At 44.9% G+C, this 21,874-nt stretch overlaps 1 protein-coding gene across 2 annotated transcripts in view; it reads left to right on the plus strand.

The window, feature by feature from the left end:
* Nucleotides 1-21,874, plus strand: part of Cdh13 (cadherin 13) — a 1,016,171-nt gene that overhangs the window by 208,863 nt on the left and 785,434 nt on the right. For both annotated transcript variants that reach the window (XM_006986350.4, XM_076572196.1), the window contains exon 2: nucleotides 9,119-9,230. In XM_006986350.4, coding sequence (XP_006986412.1) covers nucleotides 9,119-9,230 — 112 coding nt within the window. The remainder of the gene's footprint in view (nucleotides 1-9,118; nucleotides 9,231-21,874) is intronic.

Below are 21,874 nucleotides of genomic sequence, written 5' to 3' on the forward strand. Positions count from 1 at the left end.
GACAACATGGACAGATGACCCATTTGTTAAAAGCCACAGAAATGGCCTCACGGCCAGAAGGCAGACTTTTTATCAGACTATCTATGGACTGCCACTCTGCAAATAATGATTCAGAGACTTATAATTAATTATGAAAGCTTGGCCTTAGCTTAGGCTTTTTCCCAAATAGCTCTTATAGTGCAATTAACTCATATATATTTTTTAATCTACATTCTACTACATGGCTGGGTTACCTCTTCTTAGTATGGCACTTGCTAGGATGACTTGCTCCAAGTCTGCTGGCGAAGTCACATGTCTAGATTCCCCCTCCCAGTTTCTCTCTCTCTTCCCAGAAATCCCGCCTAGTCTCTCCTGCCTATTGGCTGTTCAGCTTTTGATTACACCAATCACAGCAATACATTTTCACACAGTGCACAGATATCCCACAACACAGACTTGTATTAATTCGGCCTTTGGTCTCATTCTTTTTCAGATTCATACAGTTAACTCCCTTTTAACTTGAGGAAAAGCTGCCCAGTTTCACTCAATCAGAAATGAGGTCCAAGGTGTTGGTTTCAAATTGTGCACCTAAACAGCCACAGGACTCACCAAGGGACAAGAAACAGACTCTGGCTTGTCTCCACGGGAACAACAACATCATTTCTAAATATTTGTTACCTTAACAGCTAGGAAGGTAGCAGCTGCTTGCATTCCTGCAGCTTTAAAACACCAAGAACGTTTTGAGGGAGTTAGATTCCAGCAGAGTGTCAATAATAGGAGCTTAGGTGTGCAGACAGGTGCAGGTGTATGTGTGTGAGTGTGTGCATGAGAGTCCTGGGACTGCTGTCTTCTTAGGCTGTCCATGGATAGTGGGCCTTTATGAATCCTCTCAGCAGTCTGGGCTTTCGGTGTTTGGCAGGATAAAGACTCAATCAAAATACAGTGCTTTATCATTTTTGTGCCCTGCAAGTTAGAGACCGAGAGAGCAGCCTTTCTTTCCCATGAGCCTAAGGCCCTCCAAACTCTTGCTGCAGAGCTACTCAGACAAGAGCAAAGCTGAGGTGCTTTGTGACAGGGAGAAAGCACCTGTCCATCCAGGCTAATAGCAAACACTGAGTGAGTCACTCCTAGGAAAACAGCCCTGGAAGATGTAAACAGCTTTGTCTGGAAGAATAATATCGGGAAACTGGCTTAAGGGAAGATGAGATCTGAGGCTGTCCACAGCCCATGAGATCATTATTTGTGGCAGGGAGTTTCTTTGTATTTATGCTGCTTTGGACTCGCCGTGCTAATCTGATTCTTTCTGTCTTGCTATTTCTCACTGGCCACTGGGACAGGTTTGCAGAACCTGGGGCCTGGAAGCTCTCTGCCCAGGTTCTGTGCCTGTTCATTGTAGCACCAGCCAGGCCAGCTCTGGGACAGACATGTACAGACCTCAGTGAACTGGCCCATGGTAATGGAGTTGCTCCTTGCCAGCCACCTCCCCTGGATGTCTGTGTTCTGCATAGGGCCTTAATTAAGTCAGTGTGCTTTCTGTTGGACGATACTAACATCATAGAGTTCTTCCTCTGTTTTTTCATTAAAGGAGGAAGGGATCATATGGGACATTTCAGCACCTGGGCTGCAGTGGCCACAATCATCCTAAGCTCACCATGTTAGTCACTGATTTCTGGTCAGAATGATTGCAATGGAACCAACAGTACAAGGTGTGTGTAACCTTTGTGACTCATCCAGAGACTCACATCAAGGAAGGCTCTTGGCTCCAGAGTCAGTCTCTAAAGTCTAAAGTGCACGTGGATAACTCAGATACCTGAAAGTCCAGGGGAGAGTGCCAGGGAGCCAGGGGGTGGGAGTTAGTTAGGCCTAGTGATGTGGTGCCACGGGGCAGCCCTGAGAAGTCCTCTCCATGCAACAGGAGGATTCTTCTCTATGACACACTGCATTGCTTCTCTGCTAGTCACATCTGCTGACCAGGTCCACCCCGAGTGCTTCTGATTGACATTTACGTCAGTTTCTTGTTTTGCTAGAACAAAATGCCTCCTGACAAAAGCCACTCAGGGGAAAAGGGTTTTGCTTGGCTCACAATGTGAGGGTGCACAGTCCCTCATGATGGGGACGTCAAGGCAGCAGGAGTGTGAGCCCGCTGGTCATGTGGCGACTGCAGTCAGGAAGCAGAGAGAGATGAAGGCTGGTACTCCCACCCCCAAGCCTGGGACCCCAGCCTGTGGAATAGTACCACCTAGGTTAGGGTGGTTCTTCCCACCTCAGTTCATCTAATCTAATTAATCCCTCTTAGACCTGTCCAGAGACTTGTTTCCATGGTGATTCTAAATCCCATCAAGGACAATTAAGATGGAGCATCACACACCACAACACGGAGGAGAAAGAGACAGTGATGGAGACAGAGAGAGAGACCGAGAGAATTCCTTCCTCAAGAAGGGAGCTTCAGAGTTGGCTAGGCTCCTGAAACAGCACCAGTCAGGATAAACATACCCACCCCTTTTTAAAGAGAGAATGTTTGTGCTGTAGGGGAAAATGGTGCCACAAGGAGAGTCAGGTGTCAAGAGGGTGACCTGATGACCTGCTCTTGGTTCTGGTCCTGAGTTTAGGGCAGGGACTCTTGGAGGGAGGACAGAGCTCTGAGCTGCTGCCACCTTAAAGGATACTTGGATCCTTTTACAAAAGTAGCCTTCCTTGCTCAGCCAGTGCAGGGAAGGGGCAGTTACTGCAGGACACTGACATGCACATGCCCCATTCTGTTCTTCTCTTGGATGCATGCATGTTCCTGCTGCTTCTGTTTGCACAGGTCTGAGCCATTATCCACTGGGCGGTTTTCTAATAGCACCAAGTAGTACTTTAATAACATCTCTTCCTGACTGCCCTGGGAACAGCAGCAAATTACATGCACTCATTTAAATGTAATGTGCAGAGATAACAATGAAGACGTGTGAGCAATCGATGTGTGGCTATGCCCTCTGCAACAATCTCACTTAGTCTTCACAATAACCTGCCCCACACCACCATTTCTCCCATTTTCCATCTGGGAACACTGAGACACAGGTGACTCACCCGGGGTGACTCCAGTGAGCGAGCTGGGATTTGTACTGAACCCTGTAGCTCAGACCCGAGGTTATTGTCTCTCTAGGACATGAATCTGCTTCCAGAGCAGACTGACGGTAATTTTCAAATAATGGGTATCCTTTGGTGATTATAAAACTCGATAGTTGCCATGCTCACAGTGATGCATCTGCACCTATTGTTTATGTGCATGGAGCACTAATGCATAAATGAGCACATGAACCGTATCCAAAGACCGTTATTGCCATGGTAGTGATGATATATTTGGAGTGCTCATAGGTTCTGCTCAACAAAGCTCCATAGGGTGTGGAGCACTCTGTCCAGGGAGGATCTTTGTACCAGTGACACTGAATTGTGTTGCAGAAAAGGCCGACCTGGCTAGGGAAGGAGGCCAGGTGTTAATTCTTACAACATTAAGTGATGATGGTCCGTGGCCTGCTCCACACTTAATCAGAGAGTGGGGATCCATGACAGGATCACCTGCAGACACAGGCTTGAGTTCTGAGAAGGCAGATAGTACCTAGAGCATTCTTTGATGACTGAGCAGGGAGACTTTTGGCTTTAGGAAGTGCTATTAGTCTGGATTCTACTGTAAATGCAGTTGTGTGATTTCAAGGTATGCTGCAGCATTACCAGAGAGACACAAAATGACTCATGTGAAAGTGGGTTATATTGGATGAAGCAGTAAGTCTTGGGCTGGGGAGGGGTCTCAGAAGGTGACGTACTTGTTGCTCAAGAATGGAGACCGCAGTTCAGCCCCCAGAACTCATATAAAAACCGAGGGGTATTATGGCCGCCTGTCATTCCAGCATACAGGAGGCATAGATGGGGGTCCCTGGAGCAAGGGAGACTGACTAGTCTAGAGTTAGTGAGCTCTGGACCCTAGTGAGAGATTCAGCCTCATCGCATGAGATGGAGAACAGCCGAGGAAGACACTCATCACCCCGGGCCCTCACATGTGCAGGCACACACATGTGCCCATGCACGTACAAACATGCATGTATGCATACATAGATCCCATGTATACATGGAAAAAAGAAGAGTTAAGTGTCCATTCCTCTCCCTTTGCTCAACCTCTTTCATTCCCAAGTTTAAGGCAGAGCAGTTCCTCTTCAGGAGATGGATTTATTGAGGTCCTTAGATGAGGTTAGCACCTCCACCCAGCTTTGAAATAGTCCCAAAGGATGTCATGCTTTCCTTTCAACTTAGATTTTCATTTTAGTTAGTCGATTATTTAAATGAGGATTTGCTAATGCCCTTCTCCTCTTCTGGACCATAATACTGCGATAGTTAACGTCTATCGACCACCTCTCCTGGGCAACACTTTCCTAATTACATTCTATGAATCATCTTGTTGAGCCCACACACATCTCACTCCTCATGTTTCCTAGATGAGAAAAGAGAGGTGCAGGGCATCTACCGAGCACACCAAATCCATCAGCAAAAGGCCAACCAAATTGGAACAAGGAAAATGGTCCTGGTGACCACACTTTGGAAGGGTACACTGCAAGGCTTCCCTAGAAAGTCCCTGGCTGGGCTGGTTGGTGTTTGTCAGTTTGGTCCAAACCAGAGTTACCTGGGAAAAGGGAACCTCAGCTGAGGAACTGCCTTCATCAGATTGTCCTGTGGGCATTGATGTGGGAGGGCCCAGCCCATTGTGGGCAGTGCCATCCCTGGGCAGGTGGTCTGGAGCTGTATAAGAAAGCAGGCTGAGTAAAGCATGGGAAGCAAGATGTGTTCCATCACGGCCTCTGCTTCAGTGCCTGCCTTGGGTTCCTGTTGGCTTCCCTAAATGAGGGACTGAACCTATCAGCCAAATAAACCATTTCCTCCCCCACTTGCTTTTGATTGGTGTCTCATCCCAGCAACAGAAAACAAACTAATGCTCTGGACCTGGTGTAACAGAGTCTAATGAATCTCAAGAGCTAAACTAATAACTTGAACAACAGACTGAAGTAATACCTGATGTGACACTTTTACCCAATTAAGTCATCTCCTTTGCATAGCAGTAACACTTTATTTTACAAGCTGCACTGGCTAGTTTTATGCCCACATGACCCAAGCTAGAGTCACTGGAGAGGAGGGAGCCTCAATTGAGAAAATGCCTACATAAGACTGGGCTGTAGGCAAGTCTTTAGGGCATTTTCTTAATTAGTAATTGATGAGGAAGGGTCCAGCTCATTGTGGGTGGGGCAACCCCTGGGCAAGTGGTCCTGGGTTCTATAAGAAAGAAGGTTGAGTAAGCCATGAAGAACAAACCAGTAAGTAACACCTTTCCATGGCCTTTGCCTCAGGTCCTCCAGGTTCCTGCCCTGCTTGAGTTCATGCCCTGATTTCCTTCAGTGATGAACAGTGATTTGGAAGTGTAAGCCAAACACATCACTTCATCCCCAAGTTGCTTTTGGTTGTGGTGTTTCATCACAGTAATAGAAACCCTAAGTAGGACACAAGCTATTTAGTTTTTGACTGGTAGATAACTTACCCCCTCCCCCAAATTCACAAAAATGAAACTATGCCTTTGGAAGGTCTACCATTGCTCCAACTCTACCTGGAAGTCAGCAGATGCAAAAGGTTGATTTTTCTTTTAGAATTCTAGAAGTATCCTGAACAGACACTGTCGAGAAATCAGGGCAAGGACCGAGCACAGAAAACATGGAGACTCAGGCAGAAATAACTATTCCTTGATATAACCAGAATTTCTCCCTCCTGGATGACTAGCTCAGTGTCCCTAGGGAAATTGTGCTTTTCTCAATATGTCTGGGGTGACTGGTTGACTGGTCTGGGATTTGAGGGCAGAATTAGCCAATTAGGAGGTTAACGTATAATCGCAGGCACAAGGTGTGACCTTCGCCCATTTCTGTTTAACTGAATTAGCATTAGCGGGTTATAGATTTTTCTGCTCGCAACAATGCCGGCAAATTATTCTGAGCTCCAAGTCTGCATTCTGCAAATGTGCCACTTAGGATGTCAGCTTTATGATGGCTTGAGAAGGCTTCAAACCAGAGCCCAGTCTCCGGACACAGGGACACTTGCAGGCAGACCTGCACAAACACTGAGCTATGGTGTCCTCCCTCCTCCTCTGATTTGAGAAAGATGATGTCAGGCAGGGTGGTGACTTCTCCACCCTTAGTTCCTCTGAAGTGGCTCAGCCTGGCCACACCATCAACCTCCTGAGATTGATTCTTGCTCCTATTCCTTGGGGTTCAGTGCTTCCCAGAAGGCTGGCATTCACAGTAGAGCCACCCCCACCCCCACCCCCGCTCCTCAGCGGCCAACCTTTTGTATATTGTTTGGAGTTTGCGGGCAGAGAAGAAAATGTGCTTTCTACACTGCTGATGTGTCCTGGTTAAGAATACAACATCTGGTTTCAGACTTCGGTTTCTTTAAGAGCAAGTGCTGAATCAAAGTTTTGAGTGCAAATCTTTGGAGGGCTGGATTCAGATAAAGATGGATAGGGGTGGGGAAATCAGCCAAGGATAGAAGGTGACTAGTGAAACCTGAATTATCAAGCCAGACACCCACCACGGTGCACAGCTGGAGTGTGATCCCAGGTGGAAACCCGCAGGCCAATCATACACCCTCCAGCCATCTTGAAGGACAGGGGGCTGGGTTGTGTAAACTAAATCCCCTCCTCCACCATCACCAGAAGGCTGCCCCTGGGGATGTTACATGTCTAAGGATTCAGTGATGAAAATTTCAGCTCAGATTAGAGAAGCCTTTTATACTTTTTGGAGAGCTAGCTTAGAAAATTAAAACAAAGCAGTCTCTATAGCAGTGATTCTCAACCTTCCTAATGCTGGCTGAGACCCTTTAACACAGTTCCTCATGTTGTGGTGACCCCCTCCCAACCATAAAATTATTTTTGTTGCTACTTCATAACTGTAATTTTGTTGCTGCTATGAATCATAATGGAAATATCTGATATGCGACCTCCAAAGAGGTCTATATAGTCTGTAGCCTAGAGAGAAGGTCTGAGGGTCGGAAATGAAAAAGGCTCTTTCCAGGAGACAGGTCAGAGGACAGTTAAACTTGGATTCAGATTCTGACTCCACCCATGTATGTGTAGATCTTGGGCATAGTTAATTTTCTTCCTAGAAGTTCAGGTCTTTTGCAAAATATACCTGTCTGTGCATCATGAGGCTGCCGGGGAGACTATCCCAGATTATGTTCAGAGTGAGCTTAGCTCAGGACTTGCTGTGTGATAAGGGCTCAAACATCTTGGCTTTGCTTTTGAAGCCTCAGAAGCAGGCCTGTGTGAGTATGTGATGTAGATGCTGGGTGTACACAGGTGAGCCCCAGGGCAGGCCTCTCTCCCTGGAGATGGTAGTCTCTGCTTATAGATCTTAAGTCTGTTTTTATCTAAGTTAGACCTTGCCCCAGAGGGCATCATATACTTTCATATCCCAAAGCATGTAAGTGATTTCTGGGGAGTTATGAACAATTGTCTATTAACCCCACATGGATCACTCACAGATTCCACCCAAGTCTGGCTTGATGAGCCAGTGAGAATAATTGGGGCTACTTAGAGGAGCATGTGGCACCCAAAGATATCCTCGCCCTTTTTTTTTTTTTTCTGAGACAGGGTTTCTCTGTGTAATTTTGGTGCCTGTCCTGGACCTCGCTCTGTAGACCAGGCTGGACTCGAACTCACGGAGATCTACCTAGCTCTGCCTCCCGAGTGCTGAGATTAAAGGTGTACGCCACCACCTGGCCTGGTCCTCACCCTTCTTAGCAAAGGTTAACACTTACATATCCTCTTGGGTGAGAGACTTCATGTACCTTGTGAGCCTCCTAGCATGTCACTTTATGAGCCAAGCACCTCTGCCCGCTCCCCACCCATATATGAGAATGCTGGTGGGCCCAATCTTATAAGTGTCTCCTAGGGGTAATCATTGTAGCTGCTCTGTTTTCAAACCAGCAATGGCCATGCCCTGCTTGGAGGAAAGTGCTTTACAACGGTATAGCCCAGGTTTTATTTTTGTTTGTTTTGAATGACAGATGATGAGAAGACATCCCTAGGACAAAAGTGAGGCCTTGGAGAGAATTGCACATTTTATATTTTCAGGAAGCCAATTTTGCAAAACTGAAAAGAAACCGGTGAAATTAATTACAACAGCCGCTTTTCTTTTCCACCATATATAAAATGTTATCGTTTCAATGCACAATTACTATAAAATTATTTTTGATGGTTTAGATTCTATCTGTGGCTTGATAGAAACGAGTTGGGGAGGGAAGGGTTTATCTGTCTTCCATATCTGGGTCGTGGTCCATCATCGAGAGAGCCAAGGCAAGAAGTCAAGCAGAAGCAGGGGAGATGATACTGCTTACTGGCTTGCTCCTCCCAGCTTGCTGAGTCAGGATCACCTGCCTAGGGGTGACACCACCCAAAGTGGGCTGGACCCTCCCACTTCCATCATCAATCAAGACAGTGTCTCACAGCCCACTATGGGTGGTGCCACCCCTACCAGGGTGACTCTGGTTTGTGTCCAGTTGACAATATTATACCCAACAATGCCTCAGTGTGGGGTCAGCCACACTGCTGGTGAGTGGTGGCCACCTGTGGCTCATCGCCATCATGGTAGACCAGGGTGAAGGTCCAACAGACCTTGCAGTACTTCTAGAAGTAACTCCAGAGGGAAAGTTCTGTTTTCTTTTTCCTCCTTTTTGGAGATGACATCGTTCCTTTGCATGTATGAACATGAAGCTGGTTTTAACTCAGGCGTCACCAGAAAATGACATTTTTTGTATTGAAATTTCACACATGGCGACCATAGTGTGATTCTTAGCAGGTGTAAAACTCTTACGACATTATTTCTTTAACTTCAACTTAATGGAAGTCGCAGCACCTGTTCCTAGTTTTGCATCTTCCAAAAAAATCTCATTGCCAAAAATGAGCTGTTGGCAGCCCTGAGAGGTGCATCAACTTACCTCTTCGTTTGGGGAAATGAAACTGAAACCTCAGCTCATTTCCAAAAGTTGCAGATTTTGTTAAAAGGAAGAGAAAGTTAGCAGGGCAAACATGTTGGCTGCTGTTGAAATATTGATTGCTTCCTTTCCTCAGGTGTTCCTTGTAACAGCTGCAGACGATTTGGACTGCACTCCTGGATTCCAGCAGAAGGTGATACACATCCAGCAGCCTGCTGAATTCATCGAGGACCAGCCTGTTCTAAACTGTAAGCCATCCCAAGATGCTCCGGGGCCACTCATGTGGACTTCCCTGCTGTTTGAACATATCTCAGGGTGTGGGATTTCCTCATGTTTTCTGGTCACATTTCTTACGTCACTGCTTGGTCCTGGGTGGATTGTTTCAATCAAATGACAGACTTTCCAGCTTGTGGATTAATACAGGGCGTGTATCTCTTCTTGGTATTTTGTCTCCAATGAGCCCACCTGCCCCACACCCAGAAGGGGGGACTGCCAGCCTCCAGGGTAACTCTGTGCTGTGTGGAGAGAATGAATTCTATTTTCACAGGGCAGACCCAAGAGTAAAATCATTGCCTTCTTATAGATTGCTGCTCTACCTGGCTTTTCTCACATGCGGCATTAGATCAAAATAATGTTGAGGGCAGGATATTGGCGGCTGGGAATTTGTAGACATAGGAATCAAAAACTCTTGTTCTCAAAGCCGATAAGATGATCTTGAAAAAGATTCAAATCTTTTTGGCTGCTTCTGTGGATTAAAGTCAAATTCCCTCAATTCCAATTGATTTCCTGAAAATGTGCGTCTCTCCGATCTGGTTACAATCCTGCACTGTACTTAACACCAATATTATCTCACTTTACCTTTAAGAGAACAAAAGCCTGGAGACAAATGCCTAGTGAATGCCGTTTTTAAACACTAGAGTTTGAAATTGATGGTAGAGCTAACCAATTAATTATAGACTTTTGAGCGCCATTCTTTGAACATTTTTAAAGATTTATTTTATTTTTAATCATGTGGCTGTATTTGTGTATGTGTGTGCACATGAGTGCAGCTGCCTGAAAAGGCCAGAAGAAGGCATTGGATCTCCTGGAATGGAGGCACATATGGTTGTGAGCCGCCCTATGTGGATGTTGGGGACTGAACTCTGGTCCTCTGCAAGAGAGGTAGGTGCTCTTTACTGCTGAACCATCTCTCCAGACCCCCATTCTTTGATATTTGAGGATAATAGATATGCAAGCAGTGACCTAATTTGGTCAGATGCTCAAAGGCACCTGTAAATAGGGTGACTGCATATGTGTTTGCTCTTACAGACTTAGGGTAGCCTTTTGTGCCAGCCCCATTTCTGTGGGACATGGATGATGTGTGCATCAAATAGCTTGACTGATCAGAATATTCTAGGAGGCTGGTACCTGTTATAAGGGTTTAAAGGAACATAGCCATGATGCTGGGATATTGAACGTCAGGGTCTCCAAGGCTGGGAACACCCTGGCAAAATGAGACCATGACAATTAGAGTCTAGTGACAAGGTACAAGACCAGCACAAGAAGTGAGTCCCAAGATACAACTTCCTAGTAACCGTGTTTCCGAGTGTGACTCCGGGGTCAGGCCATCGGGAACAATCATTTGCCCTTTGATCTCTGCACTGATATGAATCAATATATTTCGAGTAGAACTTGCTTGATGACAAACATTCTGACCTTCCTCTTCCCTCATTTCTGTGTCTGTCTGTCCATCTGCCCGTCTCTGTCTCTTGCTTTCCTTTTTTTTTTTTCTGTTTGTTTGCTTGTTCCAAGTGATTATCCCAAATGGCATCACTGTTAACATGTTGGGAAATGCAAAGCCACCCTCAGTATGGAAATTAATAGCACTGGTATGCAAAGCAGGCCCATAAATGTGATTGCTTCTATAATCTTCATGACATCAAACAGCTTCCAATTCACCACCAAGGAGCTAGGAACAATCATAGTTTAGGAGACTTTTTAATTTAAATTGTACCATACTGTACATTCCAATATCAGAGGTGTGTGTGTGCGAGTGTGTGTGTGTGTGGTCTTAACCCCCTAAGTAATTAACTTGGTTATGGCCATTGCTCCTGTGTAAGCTCCTAAATGCTAAATGAGAGCAGGCTTATTATCTATGACAACACACTCAGGGAAACCCAGTGATATGGGAATCAATCACAGTTTAAAATGTTGTGTTTGTGCGTGAGATGTTGGGTCAGCAAACTTTGATTAGCCCCTCTAGTGAAATTGCTTGTCCATATCTGTCACTAAGACAAAATACAAGGAGCAAATACAAGGAGGCAAAATACAAGCGCTGGCTAGGTGCTTGTAAGAACCTCCCAAGGTGACAGGGAATGGAGTCTATTCTGAGTAGTCTGTGGATGAGGTTAACTGTGTCTAGCTGGGGAGGAAAGCTTGTGGAGACTGGAGAGTGCCTGTTGAAAATTGTTTCAAACAACCAGAGTATTCAAGAGGAGAAATGCCCAATCTATTCCACCCATAATGAGAAAGTCAAAGCCTTTAGTATAAAATGGACAGTTCCAGTACTTTTCAGGCACTTCCACCCCAACTCTCTCTTCTTACTCATCAGTTTTTTTTTTTTCTGTGCAATTTTATTTTTTTTTTTTATTTTTTTTGTTTTTGTTTTTCGAGACAGGGTTTCTCTATGTAGCTTTGGAGCCTATCCTGGAACTCATCTGTAGCCCAGGCTGTCCTTGAACTCACAGAGATCCACCTGCCTCTGCCTCCTGAGTGCTGGGATTAAAGGCGTGCACCACCACCCGGCTCTGTGCAATTTTAAAGATTTGTTTTTAACTAATTGTGTGTGTGTGCCTGTGTGGGGCTATGTCCACCAGAGTGGCAGTGCCTACTGAGGCCAGAAAAGGTTACCAGATTCTCTGGAGCAGTGTTTCTCAGCCTTTCTAATGCTGCAGCCCTTTAATACAGTCTCTCATGTTGTGGAGGACCCCCCCCCAACCATAAAATTATTTTTGTTGTTACTTCATGACTGTAATTTTGCTACTGTTATGAATTGTCATATAAAGATCTGTGTTTTCAGATGGTCTTAGGTGACCCCTATGAAAAGATTGTTCGAACCACTAAAGAGGTCATGACTCATAGTTTGAAAACCACTCTGGAGGGAGAACCTCTTATGAGCCACCTGACATGGGTGCTCGGAACCAAACTCAGGTCCTCTGGGGGAGCAGGATATGCTCTTAACCCCCAAACCATCTCTCCAACAACCCCTTCTATGCATCTTAAAAGATTCAGCACAGACCCTTCTGTCTTGGAAAAAGTGTAAAGAACCAACTTTGAGAGGTTTACGTGCTGATGTGAACTAACACCTGGATGATAAATGGAAAAAACTCAAACAGAGCCAGAAAGTTAAAAACAAAAAAAGCTTGGCTATTTGAATTTACATATTATAGATAAATGGAATGATTTACGATGTTTCGGTAATATAGAAATAAAAGCTGATGTTGTCTGGGTGCTGGAGGTTAAGAAGAAGTAGGTGAGTGACATGATCCTGGGCCTGCTCATGATGTATGCACTTTGTATGCTTTCTTTCTTTGTAATAGTTAAGAAATTTGGTTACAGGCCAGCATGATTACTGAGTAGGTAAAGACACCTGTTGCCAAGGCTGAGGACCTTGGATCAGTGCCCAAGATCCATGAAGTGGAAGGAGAGAGCTAATTCCTATAAGTTGTCCTCTGACTTCCGGACATGTGCTGTGCCATGTACATATACACGAGCGCGCGCGCGCGCGCGCGCGCGCGCGCGCACACACACACACACACACAGAGAGAGAGAGAGAGAGGGGGGGGGTGAGGAACAGATAAAAATGTTTTAAAAATTAAAGAAGTTTGGTTGCAAGTCCTTGCGAATTTTTATGTTACCAAGGCAGAGTTACAGCATAATCAATTAATCGACTGCACACTGTAGTGTTTTACAAAGTCACCTGAAGTGTTGGCCCTTTACCTGATGGATAGAGCACCTCTGCTCATATCTGGGGTTTGCATTCAACCACTTCTGTGTTCCACTTTCTGGGGTTCTGGGGGGTGTTTATTCTGTTCCAGGATTCCTGCTTTCTTTGTTCTGACAGTACTATTTCCTTTTATCCTTTTTCATCTTTTTCCTTGCTTCCTGGTGACTTGCCTTTTCCTGCTTTAACCATTACTAATGGTCACCTCACTCCTTTTATTTCCCTAATATTTTATTCACTGTTCACTCCAGTACATCTTCCCTTCAGTTGTTCTAAAGCCTTTTATTTCCTTCACATCCAAATAACTCTTTATTCTACTCCCCTCACTGCTAACTAGACTTGCTTTCTTCTTTAAAGGGCCATTTTTCAACAAGCTGCTGGGATCAAAACATGGCATCCCACTCTCTCTTCTAATGTACCCAGCGGTATTCTTTTACTGGATCTTTCTGAGTACAATGCAAAGCCCCCGAGCTCATCATAACTTGGCCAAAACTTTTTTGGTTTCATCTAAGTCTTGAAAGGCGAACTGGGAAGGGGAATTATTTCCAGTGTCCATGAGAAGTACAAGGAAAGGGGGAAATACAATTAGAAGGCAGCACCCTGGGGTGGCTACCTAGGTACCTAACCAGAATGGGAAACACCAAGTTACCAAGTGCAACATCCTGCCTCATTCACGCCAGCTCAAACTAACCTTCCCAACACCACAGGGATCTGTGGTTATTGAGTTCCCTAGGGGATACCATGTTTGTGATTACCCCAGCCTCTGCTGGTAGGAGTGTTCAGCATCTACGGTCCAGAATGGACATCCCATTGGTCACCCGGACATTACCAGGACTGTATTCGTCTTCATAGTTTCATCCTCTACTGCTTATACCCCCTAATATGTATACACACAAACCAAACACAAAGCTGCACAGAGTGATTACCACAGTGAAGTGTAGTCGTACAATTAGTCTGACTCTCCTTCTAGTATGACAGACAGACTGGAGGTCAAGAAAGAGTGTAGGAGAGTATGATACCCAAGATTTCTAACTATCTCAGATTGAAAGTAATGTGGGCCATCATACTCTGATCCATCAGCAGACTTGGAGCAAGGGAGGCTAGTAGCCTTCACTATGCAGATGCTAACAAGATGGCATTATTGCATTAAGACAAAATAAAACTCCTGACAAAAGGGACCACAGAGGAAGCAACTTTCTCAGGGGAAACCAGAGACCCTGGAGAAGATTTGGTCCACTTGAGAATGAAAGCAAGGGCGTGTACCTGTTGTTCTTAGCAAAACATGCTTTCCATTTAGTCATCAGTCTTCCTCAGGCCAATCCCTACAGCCATGCAGAATGAGGCAGGATGGGAATACACGAGAGACATGGAGACATAGGGTAGTGGCCATGCTGATCTGTGCACTGTTTGAAGTCTTGAGCCCTGGCCTTGTGTGTTGTTCCCAGCTATCAAGAGGCCCTTGGTGTAGCTAGAGTTTTCCTGCCTTGCCCACAGTCAGGACAAATCTCTGTTACCCGCCACCCGCCAGTCCCACAGACACTCAGACCCAACCAAATAAACATAGAGACTTATATTGTTTAAACCTAATGGCTCAGGCTTCCAGCTGTCTAGTTCTTACATCTTAAATTAATCCATTTCTATAAATCTATACCTTGCCACATGGCTTGTGGCTTATCAGCATCTTCACATGCTGCTAGTCATGGCAGTGGCTGGCAGTGTCTCCTCCCACCTTCCTGTTCTCTCAATTCTCTTCTCTGTTAGTCCCGCCTATACTTCCTGCCTGGCCACTGGCCAATCGGTGTTTTATTTATTGACCAATCAGAGCATTTGACATACAGACCATCCCACAGCACCTTGGAATCTAGCAACAGCCTTTAGAGGAAAGATATTCTTGTGTGACCTTTTTCCAGATGAGAACACCTAAGACTGAGTTAAGTGAAGCAGTTTACTCAAGCTGATATCTCTTATAGTTGCAAGAGTCAAGATTTGAACTCAAAGCCAGGTGATGGTGGCATATACCTTTAATCCCTGTACCTGGGAGGCAGAGGCAGGTGGATCTCTGTAAGTCTGAGGTCAGCCTAGTCTACAGAGCAAGTTCCAGGACAGCCAGGGCTACATAGAGAAACCCTGTCTTGGGAAAAAAGAAAAAAAAAAGATTTGAACTCAAGACTCTAAGGCACTGGTTTTCAGTCTCCTGTGTCTGGAGTCCCATTGTTTTGGTTGATGGTGATGGTAAAACATTAAGGAATTTTGTCATTTAATTTTATCATTGTTTTCATCAACTTAGGTGAAGGAAAGCCTCCACAGCAATTTTTTTTAACACTCAGAGCTAAATTCAATCTTCCTCTATAATATAGAAAAAATGACTCTTTTTCCTGGTTTTGGATTGATGCCAGGACATGTTTCCTATGATCCCTCTGTTCCTGGCTTCCCACTATCCCCATATATACCCTTGACCCAGATGCTGCCTGGTCATGCCACCGTATTACCAACCTTGGTCAGCTGCCAGGTCATCCAGGGAATCATTGGTATGGCATTAATCACATTTGTACTTAATGCATACGGGAGTCATGGCTTTTCAGTGTGTTTTTAATTGACTATAAATCAAATAGGGAGCTTGAAAAATGAAGGCAATTAATGAAAAAGTGATGTGAGAGGTGTTTTGCATCCTAACTTGGGAAGCACACAGTCAGTGAACTAAATGTCCAGACAAAGGCCCCTTTGACCCTGCTGTAAAATTTTCAATGGGATGGTGACAGATGATGGGCTTTCTCACCTGGCCTGTGGGAAATGCATCCTTGCTGAGATCTAGCTGGCTTTTCTCTGTCTATGTTCTTTTATTCTGGAGAGTAGAAACCTGTAGGGAACTCCTGAGGCTTCCATTTTATGGCCATCCTCCATATTTCTAAATTACACTTAATTACGGAGAGACTGACTGAGGAGCAAGAGTATTTAATGGCACCTGGTCTGCAGTGTGGGTAGAGCTGAGAAAGGTCAAAGTTTCAAGTGTTGTCTCTGTTTTAAGCTGTCACAATATGCCAAGGGAAGTTACTCTGTGGTACTTAAATCTGTCTATCATTATGTCATTGAGTATTTTTTGGGGTGGGACATGGACCTCTCCATGTGAACAGTATTCTGCTGCAACAGAGCACTGTAAGAATGGCATATTCTTCTTTCTTCACTTCCCTCCTATCAATGTATTTTTAGAGACCTTGTAATCAGCCAATTAATGTTTATCAAGATCCTCATGGGTGCATCATTAACAACTACATTATAAATAGGAAATCATAACTGAAAGGCTGTATGCTAAGGAATGAACTCACATTCGCCCACAAGGAAGAGATGAGGGGAAAGGCTTCTGGATCTTTCTAGTGGACACAGCTCCTCAGTTTTACTATGAAGAAGAGGAAATACACAAAGGGACAGAAGAAGAGGTCTTGTCACCTGAGGGACAATGAGGCAGATGGAGCTCTCTCAGCCTATGCTTCCTGAGCAGCAGAAAGAATAAAACACACAGGCCGAGGTATCCCCCTGCTAGCCTTTCAACAAACTGCCCTCTGGGTGTGTCCTCTTTGGCAGCTCACTGTGATCTGAAGTACTCAACTGAAGACATTTGTCATCAGCTTTGCGAATTTTGTTTTATGTTCTTAAATCTCTGATTGTTAAGCAGACCCAGGTTCTAATCATAGACGCACCCTGAGGCAGGCTGCATGTGTTCACACATGCAAGGTCAGGGTCAACAAGATGGTTCAGTGAGTGAAGATGCTTGCTGCCAAGCCTGCAGACTTGAACTGGATCCCCAGAACCCACATGATAGAGAGATCGGACCGCACCAGGTCTCCTCTCACACACTGGCCATGGTACATGTGTTTTTGCCACAACCCAGAGAGAGGTGGGAGAAGGGAGAGGAGGGAGAGGAAGATGAAGGGGGAGCGAGAAAGGTAATATAAAAGTTTTTAAAATATCTAAGGTCAGCCAGTCATTTGACATTGGAAAATAGAAAACAGGAAAAAAAAAAAAAAAACTTCCTATGCTTCCCTTTTGAGAACAGAAAATGGTCATGGAAGGCACCACAACGGGTTGCCGGGAAGATTAACTGTTAATCTTTGTGAAGGACTTTGACTAACAGCTCATCTATAGTAAGCCCTGCAATACTGGCTTCCAGAAATTGTGCCGGAACAATGGTAGCTTCCCTGGGGCCCTGCCATATCTTTGGTCTTTCTTGTTTATCCTGCTTGCTCTTTACAGACCTCTCAGTTCACCTTTATGAAGTTACCACCATTGTTCTCCAAGCTCTCATGGGAACAAAGCAATGTGCCCTGGATAAATCATATGTCATTGCTATGATGGACAACAGCCATTATTTAGGTGAAGAAAACGGGACAGTGTTAGGAGATGAGAGGCCTGGGTTAGTAACCTTTGGCATCAGATATCAAGGATGTACACAGCAAAACTAAAAGAGACCACCTTGTAGCCCAGATAAAACAGTAGAATGATGACTGTTAATAAGAATATGGAGCCCTTAGGCCGTCAGTGGGAAGAGAAAGATGCAGCCTCTTTGGCAAGTATGCTGGACAGTTATTAGACAAGGAAACAGTTACCATGTAACTCAGCATTTGCACTTCTGTGGATGTACTCATAATTGACCAAAGACTTGGGAATCCATTGCTAAGACTGAATTGTCAGTTCAGGTGGCATACCGGCAGGGGCCATGTGAGGCTGGGTGAGGTTGGAGTTCTGGGAGTTCAGAACAGGAGGCAGATGGAAGAGGAGAGTGGCAGGGCCCAGGTGGCCTGGGAGACATTTCAGAAGTTGAAAGATGGGGATGGTTAAAACAAGACATATCAGAACAGAATTGGTTGGGAGAGAGGGCAATGTGGGATAAGGGCAAGAACAGAGCCAGAGAGGAGAGGGGAGAGAGGGAGGAGAAAGAGGGGGAAGAGAAGAGGAGATGGAGGAGAAGGGGAAGAGAGGGAAGAGAAACTGGTGAGATGGGGGAGAGATCCCATAAAAGAATCTTACTCCAGTCAACTTCTTATTTGAAATACAGACCTGTCAGCTCTCTGGACCTCTGCCCCTCATTCCTGTAACAAGGGCATGCTAGTCAGGGCTGTTTGGTTGTAATCTATGCCTCAACTCTACGCAGGTCCATCAAGAACGTGTAAAGTTTCTGCTTTAGTTTCATTTTTGCTGCTATGGCAAACACCTTGACAAAAAGCAACTTAGGAAAGAATTTATTCGTCTTTGAATCCCAAGATCATCATTTTGGAAGAAGTCACACCAGGGACTCAAGAGGCTAGTGAGTATAAAGCAAAGGGAGAATAAATACACCTCTCTTTGCTCTCAGTTAATATTTTTCCTTCTTCCATATTATTCAGGACCCCTTGCATAGGGAATAGGGCTGCCCACAATGGTCTGGTCTTCCTGTATTAATTAACAATTAAGACAGATCCCCACAGACATGCCCCCACAGGCCAATCTGATCTACATAATGCCTCAGAAAGTCTGTCTCTCCAGGTGACTCTAGGTTGTGTCAAGTTGACAATTCAAACAGTTACCATCTCCCATAATAAAAAATTCTAGGTTTGAGTTGGCTTTGGGAAAACTTGGGTTTAGGTGATTTAATGATATCACAATATGACCCATTATTGTAACTGAATGTTTTCCTATGTCCTACGCATTCCACAGCTTCTCAGACCCAAGTAAACACACAGAGGTCTATATTAATTAAAAACTGTATGGCCATTAGCTCAGGCTTACTACTGACTAGCTCTTACACTTAAACTCAGCCCACTTCTGTTGTCTATATGTTGTCACATGTTCCATGGCTTTACTGTGTGCCATTACATGCTGCTCCCTGGACAGCGGGCTGGTATCTCCTCACTCAGCCTTCCTCTTCCCAGAATTTTTCTTGTCTCCTTATCCCACCTATATTTCCTGCCTGGCTACTGGCCAATCAGCATTTTATTAAACCAGTGTACAAAAGCATTATTCCACAGCATTTCCCCTTTTCTGTTAAATCAAAGAGGAAAGTTTTAACTTTAACATAGTGGAATTATATATAACAACAGTTATCAAGCAATACATCATCTCATCTCTCAACTCCATTTTCTAAAGTGTCTGTTACAATCTCTACTCTCAGACATGTCCAAGATGTCCATGGGACCTCTTCTGTTTCTACTTCTATCTCAGCCACCCAGAGCCTTTCTTTCCCAGGCATTCCAACAAGCATTTCATGACCAACTGCATGGGCCAGGTCTGCAGTATGTCACATGACTGAACTTGACATGGGGTCTAAGAAGATTTGGTGTTCTTGTTGGCCTTGGGAAGTGGTGATTCTGAACCCCCAAAGAAGAAATTATGCTGGGCTGGTATCAGCAAGAGAGTCCCCCACATACGAGGTACCACCCCCTATCACTAAGATTCCCTTTCAGGACTCACATTCTAATGACTGCAGGCTGTGCTCCAGGCACAAGATTCTTTTAGAACATAGCACGCATGGAAATGGAAATGCCTTAGGTGGCTGGGAATGAGGACAGCCATCCTGTCATGCCAGGCTTCTTGCTGGTGATGCCGGTGAGCAGATTGCTTAATTAAGAACATCAGAGTCTAAGTGCCGCCATCTGGCCTGGCTCTTCAACCTGTTGAGTGTCTTCATTTACACGGTCCTGCAACTGTCGTAAATCTCTTTTGTTTCTGCTTTTCTTCAAGGGCTTAGGAATACAGGAACATATGGATTTACAGGAGTATCTCCTAATGGAAGGCATTAGAGCCACGTGGATCAGGGTACTTAATGAGTGAGGCAGAGAGATGTAAATTGGGAAAGATTAGGCATGGCTTTAAACAGTCTGAGAAGGCCAAGGATCTTATTATCCTGTAATGGAATGAGTTCACACACACCCTAATAACCGCTTAGTGCCCTTGGCCTGTCCCTTCACCTTCATTTTATGGAAAGTTCTTGCTGGCTAAAGAGCAAGAAGGGAAGGCATCGCAAACACTTGCTAGCCAAAGTGTTCTCAAGCATCCTTTTACTTGACCAAGGTTGTGGTCTCTCTTCCCCAGCCATCTAAGACATTTGCGTTTCCATGTGTGCTAGGTGCTAAAACTTCTCACATGTGGAGGACAGCCTACAGTCATAGGATGTGAGTCCTAAAAGGGGAGTCTTGCTGGGGGTATGTGTGGCGGAAGAAGAGTGTTTGCATGTGAGTGCACACACATGGGGAGGCCAGGGGTTAGTCTTAGGTGTCTTTCCTCAGGATGCTGCCCACCTTGCTTCTTGCTTCTTGAGGCAGGACCTGTCACAGTTCAGAAGCCTGGCTGCCTGAGAGCTCCTGAGATCCATCACTCTCAACCTCCCCAGCACAGGATTATAAATATGAACCACCACTCCCAGCTTTTCACATGGGTCCTGTGGAATAGCACTTTCTCACTCTGGGCTGCATACTCTTCTCTCCCTGACTTCGCTCCTCCCTCATTCTTAGTCTCTAGACTAAAGGTTAAGGATGCTTAAGAAGGGTTTGCTCCTGAACATCAGTCCAGATGTGTTTTGGAATTTTTAAAGGTCATAGGGTACTGCAGATGGATATTGTACCATCCCAGTAGGTCTCAAGCAGCACACGGTCATGAGACAGAATGTTGTTCCAGTAGTAAGACATGCAAACATTTAGCCTGGTCTAGGTTAAGTGAAGACCACAGATAGGATCCTACCAGTTCTGTTTGGGCTTTGCTGCTGTGTGAGTTACAGCACGCTGAGCCTCCTGGATTTGGGAAAATCGCAAACTGTTACTATTTAAGAGTGTCCTCAAAAGAAGACACTCATCTTGTCTCCCCTCTGCCAGGTGCTTCTGGGGGCAGCAAAGGGTGGTGGCTCACTCTTCTCCCATGCCATTCCCCTCCTGGTTTGCAAGTTAGTAAACGGCATCTTGGCAGTTGGCCACTCTTGAAAAGTGGCCAACTGCCACACCAGCTGATTTCTCCCCTATCTGAAGCCAGAACAGTTGTCAGGCATCCAGGTTCCTGTGAACCGCACATGTCAGCTGATTCAGGAGACCTCCCAGAGGGTCTATTTTTAACTTAAACTGGTTATAATTTCCATATGTATATATTAAATTCTACAGAGAGAAGGGGGATTCCAAATGAGGAAACATTGATTCTGAATAACATGAAAGAAGTAATTAATGCTTAGAAAACAGAGGAGAATATGAGTCACACCCTCCATGTGGTGAGCAATGCATTTTGTTTCAGTGTAAGGAAGTATTATGAATTGAGAATGGAGAGTGAGGACAAGTAGAGATAAATCCTGCTATGGACAGAGTGTGCAGCCAATTCTAGGTGCTTAAGGAGGGGTTGAGTGAGACTGAGGACAGACCTGAATTAGGGGGCAGCAAGGGCCATCAGTGTCAGGTGAATGCTTGGGGGATGCGTGGCCAGTGTCCAGAGTGGCAGAGAAGTGTAGACCAGAACCACAGTCAGGGAAGGGAGAGAAGCCACGGCTTTTGCACAAAGGTGTGGGATTTCGTGCTGGTGACTCTGGTTATCCTTCCAGAGCTTTTTTCCTGAGGACAAGATCCAGGCATGCTTAGTAACCCTAACTAACTCTAGACTTTGAAAAAGGATGTTTAATTAAGTGGAGGGGGAGGAAATTATGTAGATCACAAATTCGCCGAAAACACATGAACAAGGAGGCCTCAGATGAGATGGAATTAGAGTTCCAAGGGTCTTTAAGCACTGAACACTCAGAACTAGGCTAGTGGAGACAGATGTTTTTACAAATAAACGCATAAACAAATAGGTAACTATTTCAAAAAGTTAAAAAGTGACAAAATATAAAGATAAATTATGTGCAAACAAACATATATGATATATACATATATTGTCACATGCCGATGATTTTCACATTAGTTACAAAGC

The sequence above is a fragment of the Peromyscus maniculatus genome, chromosome 5 (genome assembly GCF_049852395.1).
Source record: "Peromyscus maniculatus bairdii isolate BWxNUB_F1_BW_parent chromosome 5, HU_Pman_BW_mat_3.1, whole genome shotgun sequence".
Taxonomy (NCBI): domain Eukaryota; kingdom Metazoa; phylum Chordata; class Mammalia; order Rodentia; family Cricetidae; genus Peromyscus; species Peromyscus maniculatus.